This window comes from Jaculus jaculus, chromosome 1 (genome assembly GCF_020740685.1).
Source record: "Jaculus jaculus isolate mJacJac1 chromosome 1, mJacJac1.mat.Y.cur, whole genome shotgun sequence".
NCBI lineage: Eukaryota > Metazoa > Chordata > Mammalia > Rodentia > Dipodidae > Jaculus > Jaculus jaculus.
This window is the reverse complement of record NC_059102.1, coordinates 174170625-174188782: the sequence shown is the minus strand read 5'-3', so window position 1 is coordinate 174188782 and position 18158 is coordinate 174170625. Positions and strand designations below refer to the sequence as shown.

The window sequence follows — 18158 nt, the reverse complement described above, 5'->3', positions numbered from 1 at the left end:
AAGGTTGATCCTTTTTCTTTTTGATTGTCAAATTCAAGTAATTTTTAAATAAAAAATCAAAGTTCCAAACATTAATTTAAAATTTGATTTCTCTCAAGTTTATAATAGTACTTTCTACTCTCAGTTTTATACAGTAGTCAGCTACCTACTTCACATACTCTCCATGCAAAATTTTGAATTCTCAAAGGCAAAAATTCTTTTTGTTGCTGTTGTTTTTTGTTTTCTCGAGGTAGGATCTCACTCTGGCCCAGGGTGACCTGGAATTCACTATGTAATCTCAGGGTGGCCTCGAACTCTTGGCGACCCTCCTACCTCTGCTGGGATTAAAGGTGTGCGCCACCACGCCTGGCTTGGACAGATCTATTTTTTTTTATTAGCTTTCTATTCTGCAAAAATAGACCATATACTGGGTCACAAAGACTATATTTAGGAAAATTGACATAATTCCCTGCATGATATCAGATCACAATGCTATATTGCTAGAAATCAACAACAAAAGATCCACCAAAAATCCCAATGACACCTGGAAACTGAACAGCACTCTTAAACAATAAATGGATAGTGGATGAAATAAAAAAGGAAATTGCAAAATTCCTGGAATTGAATGACAATGAGAATACATCATACCAAACCGTATGGGACACAATGAAGGCAGTCCTCAGGGGAAAATTCATAGCAATCAATGCCTTCATAAAAAAGACAGAAAGATGCCAAATCAATAACCAAACCATCCACCTAAAGGCACTGGAAAAACAAGAAAAATCCAACCCAAAGAGCTCCAGAAGGAAGGAAATAATTAAAATCAGAGCAGAAATTAATGAATTGGAAACCAAGGAAACAATTAAAACAACTGACAAAACAAAGAGCTGTTTTTTTTGAAAAAATAAACAAGATTGACAAACCCCTGGCTAATTTGATTAAGCAAAAAAAGAATAATTCTATTTAAAGACACAGATATATTCTTTATAATTCTCATCTATATCAGGTCTAATGTAACAAAGATGGCTGGTTAGAATGTTACTGGCTAATAGAAAGCATTCCAAATTATATTTATCTTTTAATATTCACAATTATATTATACAACATACTATGCTATATCAGTTTGGGGGATGGAATACAATAGATCAGAAGATTGCTGATTTGTTTACAAAAGGTAAAATGCTGAGTCAAGGCTATTTCCTTAAAATAAAAAAGAAAATCTTAGTTGTAATGGTATTTTTTACAATCCAAATCTCTAGATAACCTCTAGTTACCTGACTGGGTCAGAATCCTTAAGAAGATAAAGAGAAAAAATATAATTTGATACTCATTATCTTTCTGACTGTGTTCTTCACTTCATTATTTCTTAGACTGGTAGATCAGGGGATTGAGCATGGGGATCACCATTGTGTAGAACACGGAGGCCACTTTGACTGTGTGCCTAGAGTTTTTGGAGTTGGGCACACAGTACAGGAACATGATGGTACCATAGAAGACGGTGATGGTGGTCAGGTGGGAAGCACAGGTGGAGAAGGCCTTGTGACGCCCACTTGCTGAATGCATCTTCAAGATGGTAATAAGGATGAACACATAAGACAAAAGAATGATGAGGAGTGTGCTGACAGCATTAATGGTAGAAAGAGTGAACAGAAGTATTTTTTGGATGTGAGTATCAGAGCAAGAGAGGGAAAGCAGGGAGGCGAACTCACAGAAGAAGTGATCGATTGTGTTGAACCCATGAAAAGATAATTGCACAACAGAACATGTCATGGTCAAGGAACATGTTAGCCCCCAAGCATAGGATCCCACCACCAGTGTAATACAGAGCTTCTGGGACATGGCGACTGTGTAGAGCAGGGGGCTGCAGATGGCCACAAAGCGGTCATAGGCCATCACCACTAGTAGCATAGATTCTGTTACCACAAAGACAGCAAAGAAACAATATTGTAATATACATCCCAAAAATGAAATGGCTCTGTCTTTTGCAACTAAGTTCACAAGTACTCTGGGAACAAAGATAGAGGAGTAGCAGAAATCCACAAGGGAGAGGTGGCTGAGGAAAAAGTACATGGGGGTGTGCAATTTGGGGTTAATTTTAATTATGAGGATCATGCCAATATTCCCTACCACAGTGACAGCATAGATGGTTAGAAAAATCACGAAGAGAGGAACTTGCAGGGCTGGGTAATCTGAGAAGCCCAAGAGAATGAATGTGGCCATGCTGTGATTGCTATTTGATAGGAGCATGATTTCCTCTCACAGTGAGAAAGTTTGTCCTGAAATAAAATGATGAGAGTGAGGTTCTTAGAAACTTGCTTCACTGCCTTTATATTCCACTGTTAAGAAATATTTGGTGGAGGGTAAAACAATTATGCCCTTCAAGATCTGCCATCTGTATATGACAGATAAGTTCCAGGATATAAATTTAAAAATAACACAACCACTTTTAAACTGTCACAACAACAATACTATTATTGACTCAAAATTTACATAAGTTACTTTATTTTGTTGCTTGCAATTATAGGGAGAGATTGTTCTCTGTTTTCTTAAATTAATTCTAAAAACAATACAGTTGTTCTCATTTTCAATATACATTCTTAAAATATTAACCCAATATAATGACTTATTTTCATACCTCTGTAATTGCTGATAACATGCAAATTTTGTATAGTATGCATTCACTCATTGATTCATTGAGCACAATAATTAATTGCATTCTATTTCATATTTGACTTTCCAATTTTTTTGTACCTGGCTCTCTATATGTTATTTCAAAAAGATTTTTTTCAGATAATATGGTATTTAGTTTTCATAATTTTGTCCAAGGAATAAAAAAAAATGCATTGTAATGATCTTATAGCTTATGGGTTTGAACATCGAGTTTATTCAGTAAATTTCTTGCCTTAAAAGTAGGAGGATCTTAGTTCAATCCCAGTACCAATGTGTAAAAACAGAAAAACAAGGTGGGAGTGGTGGTCTAAGGTTTTAATCCCTTTTCTGGGATAATGGACATAGTCAGACCCTCAGAGCTCACTGTCCAGAAAGCAAAACCTGCTTGGTATCTCAAAACAGAGTGGATGGAGCTGGAGAGATGGCTTAGCAGTTAAGCGCTTGCCTGTGAAGCCTAAGGACCCCGGTTCAAGGCTCGGTTCCCCAGGTCCCACGTTAGCCAGATGCACAACGGGGCGCACGCGTCTGGAGTTCGTTTGGAGAGGCTGGAAGCCCTGGCGTGCCCATTCTCTCTCTCTCACTCTATCTGTCTTTCTCTCTGTGTCTGTCGCTCTCAAATAAATAATAAATAAAATATTAAAAAAAAACCAGAGTGGATGATCCTAAGAAACAATAACTAAGGTTGTCCACTAGCCTCCATACGCATATGCACGCATGTGTATATGCACCAAAATATGTTCTCTCTCTCTCTCACAATCTCTCAAAAACCCTAAAGGACATTATAGTTTATTTTCTTAATTGTACATGTGGCAAGCTTTAAGCCACAGCTATCTTGATGTCAAATGACATATAGATACAGAGAAATTCACACAATTTTGTAGTGTCCACATACTCATATTTCAAGTGATGATTTTATTTCTCACACATCATGTTATAAATTTTCCTCTGTACAGATACTAGCATATCTCATTTTTCAATATCTTACTTTAGGAAGGAAACGAGGGTTTTAAAATTATGAGACATTGCAATTACAGCGTGAGAACCATGGAAATATAACAGAATGCAGCATAAAGATAAAACACGTGCAAAGGCATGTAGTATTTTTTCACATGAAGTATGAGCAAATATATATAAATATTCAATTTTGCACAATAACAATATATATCTGAAAGATGAAATTATCTTCTTCCCAAGCCATTTTTCTGAAGGAAATCAATGCATTTTATGGAATCTTGAAACAAACCTGCTGATGGGAGAGGTTGAATCTACCTGTGTTGGGTGTGCTACACATGTTCCAGTATTTATACAGATAGCCTTGGGGACAAAAACCCAAGAGACGGTTACAATCTCTTGAAGTCATGTATTTGGAATTAAAATTAATCACTTACATCTGATATAATACTGTGGATCTTGATATAGTGAGACTTCAAAATTATACATTTATGAGATAATCTGTTTACTTTCCATGTATGCATACACTGCGTAGTAATGAGGGCAAGGAAATCTATCAACGCATATTTATTCTTCCTTAAAGTTAAGAACATTAAAAACCAACCCACTAGCTATTATAAACCAGTTACTAACTTTTATAAAACAGTTGACTTCCTCTGCAAGGAATCATTAAAGCTATTTCTCTGATTTAACTCCACATTTGTGTCTATCAAACATCCTTTCCTCAAAAGTATTTCCCACACCATTCACAACCTCTGGTAGGTAATCAAACTGACAGTTTTTAACCTATGATCCTCCAAATATGGGAAGACCATGAAGTATTTTATTTCCTGTTCTGGGAAACTTCATTTATTTTAGTGTTCTTAAGTCTATCCATTGCCACAAATAACACTATGCATAATCAACAATTAGTTATATGTATCTAACATGATTTTAAAATTTCTATCTATATGCACAAGTTTATTTAATGCTTTAACAAATATATGTGGTCCCGAAGTTGATGTAATTTCAGATACCTTTGCCACAGAATGCTTCCAGCTCCATTTTGTGTATGCTCAGAAGTGGGATTCCCTGGATTATATGATAAAACAAAAAATCTTTGAGGATCCTCTATATGATTTCTATAATGATGGTATTCACTTTCATTAACTCCAAGAGTATATGAATGTTCTTTTCTGAGTTTAAGGGTATTACAGAAAAAACAGCCCAATAGATGTTTAAAGAGCATCGGTACATCATCTCCTTAGCACAGAGAACATTTCTTATGAGAGACAAGACAGTAACCACCAAAATAAAAAAGAAATCATAGTCCCCCAGGTAACAAGAAAATCATTCCATGGATCTTCTATGACAACAGTGAGATAAGACTGGAAATCAATAAAGGCTACTCAGACATTTTATGAGTATATGCAAATTAACAACATTCTCATGAATGTCTAATAGTCAGTTAAGAAGAAAATTAAACACTTTCAGGAAACACCAAAATAATATAATTTGCTATAACCTGTGGGACACAGAAAGTGTGGAGATGATAGGGACATTTGTAATAATAAGCTCCTACATCAAAGAACTAGTTTTGAAATTTTTTAATGATGCTACTAAAAATATTACAAACCAAAAAACCTATAATGAGTATAAAACACCAGAATACAAACAAAAAAAGGACAAAAACATGCATATTGATAAAGACTTGAGTAATGTACTTAATAAATTTCACAAGTGTTTAAGAAAGTGTTAGTGTGACAAAATATTGAAGATTTGAATAAATATATAAAGAAATGTTAAAGGAGACATCATAACTTGTGCTATGGTGATTTTTACTGAATTCATTAATACATACATGTCAATAAAAGCCTAAGAAGCCTGTAAGAAATGTATACATTCCTGGATATGGACTCAGTGCTAGAGGGCCTAGGAATCCAGTAACTTCTAACAGGATTTAATCAATTAGAAAAAAAATAATCTGCAAATATGGGCTGGAGATAATGCTTAAGTGGTTAAAGGTGCTTGAATTAAATCCTGATGACCCAGGTTCAACTCCCCAGTGCCCACATATAGCCAGAATCACAAAGTGGTACATGTTTCCGGAGTTAGGTTTCAGTTTCAGGAAGCTGTGACACACACATTCTTTCTGTTTGCATCATTCTCTGTCTGCCTCTATCATTCAAATACAAAATAAAAATATTTTTAGAAGGTCACAATGAAGAAATGTTCAGGACCTGATCCTTGATGTTTAATTTTACCAAACATGTAGAGGAGAACTGATAACAAGTTTTTCTTAAAACTCCCAAAGTTATGAAAGTTATGAAATATGAAAGTTACCAACCTATACTGCAAGGCCAAGTAGACCTTGACACCAAAACTAGATATGCAAATAACAAAATAAGTAATAAACATAGAATATTATGGGCCGGTATTCCTAAAGTATATAGATACAAATTTTTTGGAATAAAATATAAACAAATATTAACAAACAGCACATAATATAATGTGACTGGGTGTCAGGGAATAAAGCATTGTTTAGAATTTAGAAATCAGCAAGTGTGATACACCACATCAACAATGAAATATTCCTTCAACAGATGTATCACAAGCATTTTATACAACTTAATATTTCATGATTAAAAAATCTTGAAATCATTAGATATGTAAGGACCATTTTCTCTAAGATCATGAAGAAGACAAGAATGTCCATTGCCCCAGTCCTATTTGATAAAAGATTTGAAGTTTTATATATAACAATGAGGTAAAAGACAAATAGAAAGGGTAGGTTTGAAATAAGCTGATTAGAGACAAATCTTTTTATTTATAGAAAAACTTAATGGTATCACATATACAGAATTAATTTACTCTGGTAAATTTATGATTAAGGTTGCAGGATGCAGAATCAACACAAACTAAAAATGTTTCTGATATAATTAATTTTAAAAAAATTAAAGAAAAATTTCTATTTCACAGTAACAATAACAACAACACTAATAAGAAAAACAATTCCTAACCATACATTTAATTGAAGAAGTGACTTTGAATCTTGTCAATGAATTAAAAAATGCAGAATATTGATGGGAGAAATTGCGGAGGGAAGAAGAAAAATGTTACTTCTCATGTTCATGGGTAGGAATATTAATTTCTTTATTTGCTTTTAAAATATTTTTAAAGAGACTGTTAACATATGAAAATAATATAATTTGATAGCATGCCCGTCCTATTACCCTCTTTTATCTTCACTGTCCCACTTTTATTCTATAGAGTTCCTTCCTCTCTCCAATTAGTTATTTTTCTGTATTGACATCTCATCTTTTTTTCCCTTTTCTGTTGCCTGTGACAAAATATTGATCGGCTCAAGACTGGGGAGGTCTTGGGGATAATCACAACACATCTGAGGACATGAAGACACCAGTAACATCATGTGTACATGAAAGTGCCTCCAAAATACTCCTTTTCACCCTGTTTATATTGCATGTCCCCTCTTCCCTTTCCTTGAGCTTTGGAGGACATGACAAAAATGCATGATTTAGTATTGAGCTTCTATACTCTCAACTTTATTGACTTTTGAGTTTCCTCAGTATCTACCACTATCTACATAGTGGTGCTTCCCTGGTAAGTAGTGAGAATGGCAATACTATTATTTCCTCCACTCCCCCTGAAATGCACTCTCAGTCTCCTTGAACATGGTAAATAACTCACCCATACTTAAGGACTGGCATTTTAATTCTTGTCACTTTGGTGGGAATTGGGTCTCAGATTTCATTACCATGTGCCAAGAGATTCTTCCTAACCACAAGTGAGAACAGCATTAATTAATTAGAACAGGCACAACAGTTAGAAAGCAATTTGCTGGGTCAATACATAGGCAAAGAACAGTGGTAGCTTCCCTCTGGGGCCACTATCTTACAAGCTACAGGCTTTTGACTTAGTTTACAGTACCAGGCATGTATATGGGATGCCATTGCTGGAATTCACACTCTTTGCCCACTGTAGACTCACTCATTTCTGATCATGAATATCTTATGATGCATGGCATATAAGGCTAGTTAGTGTCTGTGGGATGAATAGGATGAAGTGTAATGGGCTGGGTGAATTTGTGAAGTTTGGAATGTGCCAGGCTGAAGAGCAAGACTTCATTCTATCGACACTGGGTCCCCCAAAGACTATACAATTCACTAGGAACTTTATTAAGTATGGCAACATGAACTTAACTTCCACTGGAGCCGGAAGCTACTCCATAAAGGTATTCTGGTAGTACTGACACCACAGCTAATGTTGTGACATGGTGTTTGAAGAGATATATATATATACATTGCAGTGTTTTCCAAGACATTAAACATGTTTTAAATGCTTCATAATCACTTTTACCTATGTATTCTTACTGTGATTGTGAAATATGTGTGAACCCTTCTCTGCCATTACCTTGATCCACATGGAAGCAGTCAACCCAGGTGCATTCATAGACTTCATATTCATCACCATAAGAAACCCTGTGTGGGATAACTGCACATATCAAAATCCCCAAACAACCTTAATGAGTTTTGGAAATGGCAGGAAAGTTTATAGCATCTTATCGCTACTGAGCCTGATTATCCAGTCCAACTCTCCCTTCTCTTTTAACAGATGTAGATTGTTACTGATAGATAGTTCAGCTTCTGGAAGAACTCTGAGGATAAATTGGATTTCCTGGTTAAATCCTCAGGAAGTTTGTTGTGTCTTTCTAGGTCTTTCCACAATGCTTAACACAGATGCTTAGGAACTCCAAACTTCAGAGTATTCCCTCAGATTGAGTGGTCTACCTTACACAAGATCATTGCCACTGCTTTCACATCTGTGTCAGTGCCTCAATGCCCTTCTCTGTCTATGATTTCTTGTTAGACTTCAACCAGATGCTACAGAGCAATGCTCCTTGAAACTCTGAAGCCATGGAGAACTATACTCCTAGAGGGTATCTCTGCTCACCACTGGGAGCTCCAGCATTTCAACAGATGCAATAACTTGCCATTCATCAAAATCACATATGTGGCCACAAATCATCATGAACACAGGGCAGTGAGATGAACTGAATGTTCTAAACTTTAACAAAAAGGAGGTAAAGACTGTGGAAGGCAGCTGCTAAAATAAATTCACTCTTCCAAGAGTTCTATTCCACTTACATGGAAGATTCTGAGCTGATCCAACTGCCCTAGTGAGTGTTTCAATATTACACCATACGAAGGTCAAAACATTTAATGTTATTTATCTTGGAAATGTTTTATTATTTAGGAAGGATAGGGTTGTTTTGTCTGGAGGAAAAAAGTAGAAGGAACCACATGGCTATCTTTAATATGGTGTTTTATTATGAAGAAGAGGACAAAAGATTATTATTTATCTCAGTGATGTTAAAGCAATTATTGAATTGTCAGAAAGAACTGAAAGATTTAATAGTGATGAGTGTTCCCTCTCTATGAAACTATTTTTAATTCAAGTGATTTGATAATAGTGTAGTAGTGCCTTATTTTTAAAAGAGCAGTTTGGGTATTAGAGAAGTCACATATATTAAGGATATACCACTTTAAAAACAGAAACCTGAAATCCATTAAGACCAAGGAAACCAGTCACTCTGTAAAGGAAAGAGATCCATGGGGAAGTTTCCATGTTCTCAGTAAAGAAAGAACTTCAACAAGCCTCTTATATTCCTTTTAGTATGTGCATAGTAATTTCCATAAACAGAAAAGCATTTCTGTCTCTAAGAGAGAAAATCAAAGTTTAATTAGAGCCAAAATGAAGAATTTAAGAGGCATAACGTACTTAGATCCTTTTGAAAGAGTTAAAGGTATGTTTGCTCAGATCTCTTCTCTTCCTGTGCTTCAAGATAAGGGGAGATTTATGTGCAATGAATTCCCAATTACCATCCCTACCAACTGGGCTGTTAAACAAGCTAATTCTTCCACACAGAGTTTACCAGCAACTAAGTTATGTCAAACTTCTGCTAGACAAATAGATTATAAGCTTTATGACAAATATTATATTACCTCTTCTTCATCAAAACAGATTTTAAAAGTAAAATAAAAACAAGGCATGCACTACAATAAGACAATTTCACATATCTGACAAGTGGCTTATGTATATAAAATAAAAAAAATGTCAACTGAATCAAACAAGTATAATAAAATCAAACAAATGCAGATATTATTTAAAAAAAGAATTTGACCATAGACTAACTAACCCTAAACAATTTAGGAAGACTCACTCAATTTTATTTTACAAAGAATTGGGACTTGCTGCCAAAATGTGAATAAATAAATGACACCCGACAATGTCTTAAAACAACAATTTTATGAAGATGTGTTAAAATTTGAAATTAAGCTAAAGAGATCACTCATAATTTAAGGTGCTTGCCTGCAAAGTCTAAGAACCACGGTTCAATTCCCCAATACTCACTTAAGCCAGATGCACTTGGTGGCACATGCATCAGGAGTTCATTTGCAGTGGGTAGAGGCTCTGGTACATCCATTCTCTCTCTTCTCTCTCTCTCTCACTCTCCTGTCATAAACGAATAAAAATAAAACATTAAAAACCTAAAACTAGTAGCATTTCTTGGGAAATACTGGCAAAATATTTTATATAAAATATGTGTAGTCTCCATGATAATTTCAATAGATGCAGAAAAGGCCTTTGACAAGATACAACATCACTTCATGATAAAAACATTGGAGAGAATTGGCATGGTTGGTTCATATCTTAACATAATAAAGGCAATATACAAAGCTCTTAAGGCCAAAAATACTGAATGGAGAGAGACTAGAGGAATTCCCATTAAGATCAGGAACAAGACAGGGTTGTCCACTCTCACTTCTGCTGCTCAATATAGTACTGGAAGTCCTAGCTCAAGCAATAAGACAGGAGAAGGAAATAAAAGGGACACAATTTGGAAAGGAATAAGTTAAGTTAGCTCTATTCGCTGATGACATGATTATGTATGTAAGAGACCCAAGGGACTCCATCCCAAAACTCGTGAAGGTGATTAACTTCTATAGCAAAGTAGCAGGATACAAAACCAATGCACAAAAATCAGTAGCCTTTCTATATGCAAATGAGAAAGATACAGACAAAGAAATAAGGGACATGATTCCATTTTCAATAGCAACAAAAAAAAATAAATAAATACCTTGGAATAATGTTAACCAAGGAGGTGAAAGAGCTATACAATGAAAACATAAAAACGCTCAAAAAAAAAAAAAAATTAGGAGGACTCGAGAAAATGGAAAGACCTCCCATGCTCATGGATAGGCAGAATTACTATTGTGAAGATGGCAATCCTACCAAAGGCAATAAACAGATTTAATGCAATTCCAATTAAAATACCAACAGTGTTCTTCAGAGAGATAGAAAAAATGATCTTAAATTTCATATGGAAAGGCAAAAGACCTCGTATAACCAAACATATCCTCAGCAAAAGAAATACCTCTGGAGGCATCATCATACCTGATCTAAAGCTATATTACAAAGCCATAGTAATAAAAACAGCATGGTGGGCTGGAGAAAAGACTTAGCAGTTAAGCGCTTGCCTGTGAAGCCTAAGGACCCCGGTTCGAGGCTCGTTTCCCCAGGACCCACGTTAGCCAGATGCACAAGGGGGTGCACACATCTGGAGTTCGTTTGCAGTGGCTGGAAGCCCTGGGGTGCCCATTCCCTCTCTATCTGTCTCTTTCTCTCCCTCTCTCTCTGTCACTTTCAAATAAACAAATGAACAAAAAATATTAAAAAAAAAAAACAGGATGGTACTGGCATAAAAACAGGAGTATAGACCAATGAAATAGACTTGAGGACCTGGACTTTGGATCAAGAAACTAAAGCTACTTGATATTTGACAAAGGCCCTAACAATATAGGCTAGAAAAAAGACAGCATCTTCAACAAATGGTGCTGGACAAACTGGATAACCACATGCAGGAAACTAAAACCTGATCCACACATTTTTCCATGCACTACACTGAAGTCCAAATGGATCAAAGACCTCAATATAAGACCAGAAACTCGACTAGTACTGGAGGAAAATATAGGAAGTATTTTCCATGATATAGGAATGGAAAAAGACTTCCTGAACAAAATCTCTGTAGCTCACAATCTTAAACAGTCAGTCAACCAATGGGATCACATGAAGTTGAAGAGTTTCTTTACAGGCAAGCATACAATAAGCAAAGCCAATAGATTACCCACAGAATGGGAGAAAATATTTGCTGGTTATCCAACTGACAGAGGCCTAACTCTAGACTCTACAAAGAACTCAAAAATCTAAACAGTAAAATGTTAAACACCCCACTCACAAAATGGGGCAAAGATCTGAACAGGCAGTTCAACAGAGGAAGAAATACAAATGGCAAACACACACTTAAGAAAATGTTCATCACCCCTAATCATCAGGGAAATGCAACTTAAAACAACTATGAGATTCCACCTTACCCCAATAAGGATAGCAAACATCAAAAAATCAAATGAAAATAAATGCTGGTGAGGATATGGAGAAGTAGGAACATTCATTCACTGTTGGTGGGAATATAAGATGGTACAACCACTTTGGAAGGCAATGAGGAAACTCCTGAAAAAGCTGACTATAGAGATACCAACAGACACAGATATTCCCTTACTGGGCATCTACCCTAAAACCTTCAAACCACAGGCCAGAGAGATTTGCTCAACCATGTTTGTAGTGGCTCAATTCATAATAGCTAAGAGCTGGAATCAACCCATATGTCCATCACTAGAAGAATGGATAACTAAGATGTGGTATATCTACACAATGGAATTCTATACAGCAGTAAGAAAAAAATGACACAATGAAATTTGAGGAAAAATGGTTGAACCTGGAACAGATCTTTCTCAGTGAACTTATCCAATCACAGAAAAAAAAAAAAAAAAATTGCCACATAGTCTCACTCATTTACAGCACCTAGCCTGAATATACCCAAGATGCCTTACATATCCAGCAAGGCTGAACTTTCACCAAGCCCTTAGAGGGAACACCTGAGCCAGAAGATGCTGGAGAGGGTATGATGAAGACTAACCTTAATCTTCTACAGCTTCTCTTTCTCTTTTTTCTCTCTAACTCTTTTATATTAGTTATCGTTTTCTTCATTTTCTCAGTGTGCACTAACCTGTAACTCCCAGTACATGCATTTGGCTATCACCCACAATGAGCTTTTGATCAGAGAGACCTAGAAGGTTTCCTAAAAGATTTCTATCAGAGTACTTGATGACCCACCAAAGGTTAGTGGTAACACCCTACTGCTGAAGATACCTTATGCAGTTGACATGTGAAATGGAATGGCATGGCTGGAAGCTGGAAGAGAGTTAGTCCCCAGACAGTCAGAACATCTAGTGATAGAAGGTGCTACATGGGTGACTAGGGGAAAATTACCAATATCTGTCCAAGAAACTATGGTCTAACCTACTTATCAGCAAATAACCTGTTGTGATGCTCACAAAAGTACAATAGTGGCACACAACCATGATGGGGAACCAACTGCTCTTGATTCACCTAACTGATCCCCTCAGTGGTACTGGACCCATAGCTGGAGCTGGGAAACAAATCAGAACCATACCCAAACATAAGTCCACTCTCCATTATCAAGCTACCACCAATCATGGGGTATAAGAGGGTCTACACCTATTAAATTCTCTATAACAAAGTAAGGGTTATCTCATTTGTCTGGTGCTAACTTACTTTCCATTGGAATATCTGCTTCTCTTTTTCAGATAGATGTAGATCCTAAGGAGAGAGCTATCACATCATACCTCAAAGGGGCCCCTGCTGAAACTAAGAAAAATTGGCGAAACAAGCAAGGGTGCTGTTTTCTAGGTGAACTGGATACCAGCACCAGGGTGAAGGAGATCAACACAGAGAAAAATCAACTCCTACCAAATCAGAGAGCCAGAGCCTCAGAGGCCCCCAACACCTCATCACTGAAGCAGACCAAAAATGAACCCAACATGGCTCAAGGAAATTTTGTGGAAGAGGGGGTGGAAAGAATGTCAGAGCCACATGTTGGGTCATGATATGCAGACATTTATCCTACCCATAACTGTGGGCTTAATCCAGAATGCATGACCCATATACTTCAACAAGGAGGGGCCAAGGGGATGGGGTAAGTAATGGATGAGCCTAGTAATGGTACCAAATTGACTATATTTGCTGAGTACAAAACTAATTAATTAAAAAAAGTTTAGTCTCTATAACTAAAATCTCACCCCAGTAATATCCATAACAAAATGAGTTTATTTATTTACAAAAGAATTTAATCATGTCTATAATAGCAGTGTACATTCTTTCTTATACAACATAACAGACATCATATTAAGTCCTATCATATAATGTTCAGTATAAACACACATTAGTACATTACTGAAGCATGATATAATTACAAAGCATAGATTTTATCTACAATATGAAAATAATTGTTTGAATATTTCAACAAATTTATTATAATGAAGTTAGAAATCTTCCAGTTAGTATGCTTTTCATATTGCATTTACCAGAAATTATCAGTAGAAATTTTAAAAATATGTAAAGTTTTACTTTTTCCAAAGTCAACCATTTGTTATATTGTAGGTAACTTTTATTAAGGAATATTAAATAAATAATATGAAACTATGTAAAAAGTATTTAATGTAGGTTCAGTTCCCCAGTGCCCAATTAAGCCAGATGCACAAGGTGACACATGTGTCTGGAGTTTGTTTACAGTGGATAGAGGCCTTGAGGCACCCATTGTCTCTTTCTTCCAAATAAATAAATATTTAGCAGGAAGAAAACAGTTGTTTCCAATCATTTAATTATATGGCAAATTTGAACATTTATGTCTTTCTCTGAAAATACAATTTATCTGCAAAACTTAGTCCATAATCTCTACTATACTTTATTCATTATAGAAAATATAAAAGTGGGGCTGGAGGGATGGCTTAGATTTTAAAGCGTTTGCCTGCAAAGCTAATGGACCCAGGTTTGATTCCCCAGGATCCAAGTTAGCCAGATGCACAAAGGGGTGCACATGTCTGGAGTTCATTTACAGTGGATGGAGGCTCTGACATGCCCATCCATTCTCCCACCTTCTCTGTCAAATAAATAAATAAATAAAAATAAAAAATACTTTAAAAGTAAAATATAAAAGTCATGACATTTAATAAATCACTTACTATTTTGTCATATATGGGCTTTTGGTTTGTTTGATTCTTATCATCATAATGTATTCATAATTTCTACATGTTTATCTGATTTAATGCACTTTTATTCTTCTACTAGACTACACTTCTACTAGATGATATATTAGCACACATTTTAAATCAGGCAATGAATATTCATAATGAACAAATGGGGTTTTATGTCTGGTGTTCCACCCTACCTATGTGCAACTCTAGAAAGATATAAAAATAAAGGTTTGTTTTTGTTGGTGTAGTTTGGGGAAATTTGCTGTACTCATATTTTGTGGCAGAGTGTTTTGTTTCACTCTTGGCGTACACTGGTTACAATTATAGGCTTACAACTTAATTTATGTCTTTTTAATCATATAGAAATAAGTTTTTCTGGTCAGCATTATTTTTTTTCTTGATTTTAGCTAGGGTACAAAGTAGTGAGCTTTATTTTGAAAATTGTTATATGTGAATCATGTAAACCTGCCTAGAAAAGTAAAAGGCTCATTATAACTGGAGACTTTCAGGGAAGCCCTGCGATTCCAGCTACTGGGGAGGCTGAGGCTAGAGTGTGGGTGAAGACTGGGAGGGAACTCCATGACAAAGTCCTTATCCGGCAGGTTCCGCGGCAGTGCCTAGTTATAAGTAATTGTGAATTCTGATGAAATATTTTTCTTCCCCCAAATACTTATAATTTTTCCCTGCATATTAAATGTAGAATGCTCTGAATGTCTCCACTGACCTGATCAAAAAGCTTAACGTTTGTCTGACTTTGTGAATAGCTTCTTTGTGGTCAGATTATTATATTTTACTACAAAATACTCTGCTTATCACATATCCTTATCAGTCATTTACACGTAGTTATAATATTTACAAGTAGTATGTTTTCATGCAGGTTACAAAACTATGGTGATGGAGAACAAGTCTAAGTCCTGAGAGATAACGTAGGCATTTGAGGAGAGGCAGAGCACTAAGGACTGAGGAACGGTGATTGCTGTCTTCACTATGCAAGGTTTGTCTTTTTCACTGTTCCACCCTGTCCAGCTCTGTTGCTCAATCTATGTCTTTTCTTCTGCTGGTGATTATTTCTTGTTGTAAGTGCAGCATTAGGTCTGTGGCATGATGAATCAGAGCTGTGACAACTTTTATCCCAATGAGCTTCTCAGAATACCTTTAATTCTAGCCACCACTTTTCCTTGTGTTCCTGGCCATCTATGCAGATACTCTGGTAGGCAACATGGGATTAATTGTAGTTATAAAGATGAATTTCAGGGCTGGAGAGATGGTTCAGTGGTTAAGACACTTGCCTGCAAAGCCTAAGGCACTGTTTCAATTCCCCAGTTCCCACATAATGCCAGATGTCAGGAAGTTCATTAGCAGTGGCTAGAGACCCTGGAACACCCATTCTCTCTATCTCCTTTTGTCTTTCTTTCCCTTTCTCTGTCTCAAATAAATAAAGAAATGAAATATAAAGATCAATTCCAAACTTCAAAACCCATATACTTTTTCCTCAGCTTCCTTTCATTTTGCGTATCTGCTCACAATTACTTATAACTAGGCACTGCCGTGGAACCTGCCGGATAAGGACTTTGTCATGGAGTTCCCTCCCAGTCTTCGCCCACACGCTGGCCTCGGCCTCCCCAGTAGCTGGAATCGCAGGGCTTCCCTGAAAGTCTCCAGTTATAATGAGCTTTTTACTTTTCTAGGCAGGTTTACATGATTCACATATAACAATTTTCAAAATAAAGCTCACTACTTTGTACCCTATTGTGTTTGTTACTCCCAAGCTGTTGGAGATCCTTTTTGTGGAGAACAGAACAATCTCATTAATTCATAGGTTGCATGGTGATGCTCTTCTGGTCACTGGAAGTAACCTGTGGAGTGGACTATGTTCCACAGAATTTATAACATTCATAATTACTCTATTGTGGGCCACACATCATCAATCACTTTGGCTGTGAGTGTTCTGCCATCCTCTCTGTTTCCTGCTCTGACTCCTCCTTCAGCCAGATGGAATGTTTGGTCATCTCTCTCTACTCAGTGAGGCTTGCAATGTCCTGATCACTCTGGCCTCCTATGTCTTCCAAGGGTGGACTCCAGAAAGCCTTTTCTACCTGTACTTCCCACCTGGCTGCCATCTCCATCTTCCATGGAATCATTCTCCTTCTGTACGGTGTCCCCAACTCCAACAGCTCCCACCTCTTTGTCAGAGTGGCTACTGCTCTTTATTCAGTCATGATCCCCAAGCTGCACCCCTCATCTACAGCCTGAGGAACAAAGATGTGAAGGAGACCGTCAGGAAGCTAATCAGATCTGAACTTCATTCTCATTGACATATTGCTTTCAGAATATTAGTTACTTAACATATGCTTATTAATATACTAACTAAACCTATTTTTCATATACGTAGTTAGAGATTTTAGTTTTCAATTAATGTATGGCCATGTGTTCAGTCTAGTTTCCTTACCATGCCTGTATTCTAGCTCTCATAGCTAACATACTTCACACAAAATTTCTATAAAATAAACCTTTAAATCTATATTTGATTTATAATTAGTAACTTATGTTTGTATTATGAAGACATGGTCTCAGGTTGTATTTACATTTCATCTTAGTATTTTGTAATAGATTTCTAGGGTATTCATGATGAAAATCAGTCTCTGAAAAAAAATATACCATTTGTCTTACTCTTCATAATCATTGAAAATTTAATGAATTTTAGGCAAGGTAGATAGCTCAGCACTTAAGGCCTACAAAGCCTAACAACTCCAGTTCAAAATCCCCAATATCAGCATAAAGCCAGATGAACAAAGTGGCACACAAATCTTTTGTTTGCAGTGACTAGAGACCCTGATGCCCATATTTCCTCTCTCACTCCTCTCCCTCCCTCTGCCTTTTGCAAGTAAATAAATAATAATATCATTTAAAAATATTAAATCATTATATCTATTAAGATAGCCACTGCTATCCTTTAGGTTCTTTTTAGTGCTCATCATATAATTTAAGGACCTGACATTTTTACATTTCAAATTTTATTTTATTCACTTCAATAGAGGCTTTGGTAGTCTGACACTATCATGGGACCTAAAAATGTCATTTTATTTTAGGTCTTTGCTTGAGGCTCTGTGAGCCACAGCCTTGCCTTTCTGCTTCACAGCCTGCAGCTCCTCCTCCTTTTACTTGTCTTGGGAATGAGAGTGAAGGCGTATCAGCTACATACGGGAACTGAGAGTGTTTTTGTGAGCAACAGAACCTATCTCAGCACTTGGTGGGCAGTAACTCAGGAGCCATGGTACTTGACACTCATGGAATGCAAATCTACTGAATAGTGGCTTCCCAGTTGTTGTCTTATTAATTGCAAGAATAACATCCACAGACCAGAGGATGCTGTTTAGAAGGTTTTTA

General features: G+C 36.3%; 1 protein-coding gene and 1 pseudogene across 1 annotated transcript; one reads left to right on the top strand and one right to left on the bottom strand.

The window, feature by feature from the left end:
* Positions 1–1338: 1338 nt before the first annotated feature.
* Positions 1339–2226, bottom strand: LOC101599313 (olfactory receptor 5D18-like). The gene has a single exon (XM_004667653.2). The coding sequence runs from the start codon at positions 2224–2226 to the stop codon at positions 1339–1341; it is 888 nt and encodes a 295-aa protein (XP_004667710.2).
* Positions 2227–9351: 7125 nt separating this feature from the next.
* On the top strand, positions 9352–17086 carry LOC123457646 (annotated as a pseudogene).
* The last annotated feature ends 1072 nt before the right edge of the window (positions 17087–18158 follow it).

Excerpts from the sequence above, each read along its gene's own strand:
- LOC101599313 (XM_004667653.2), bottom strand. The coding sequence starts at position 2,226 with ATGCTCCTATCAAATAGCAATCACAGCATGGCCACATTCATTCTCTTG.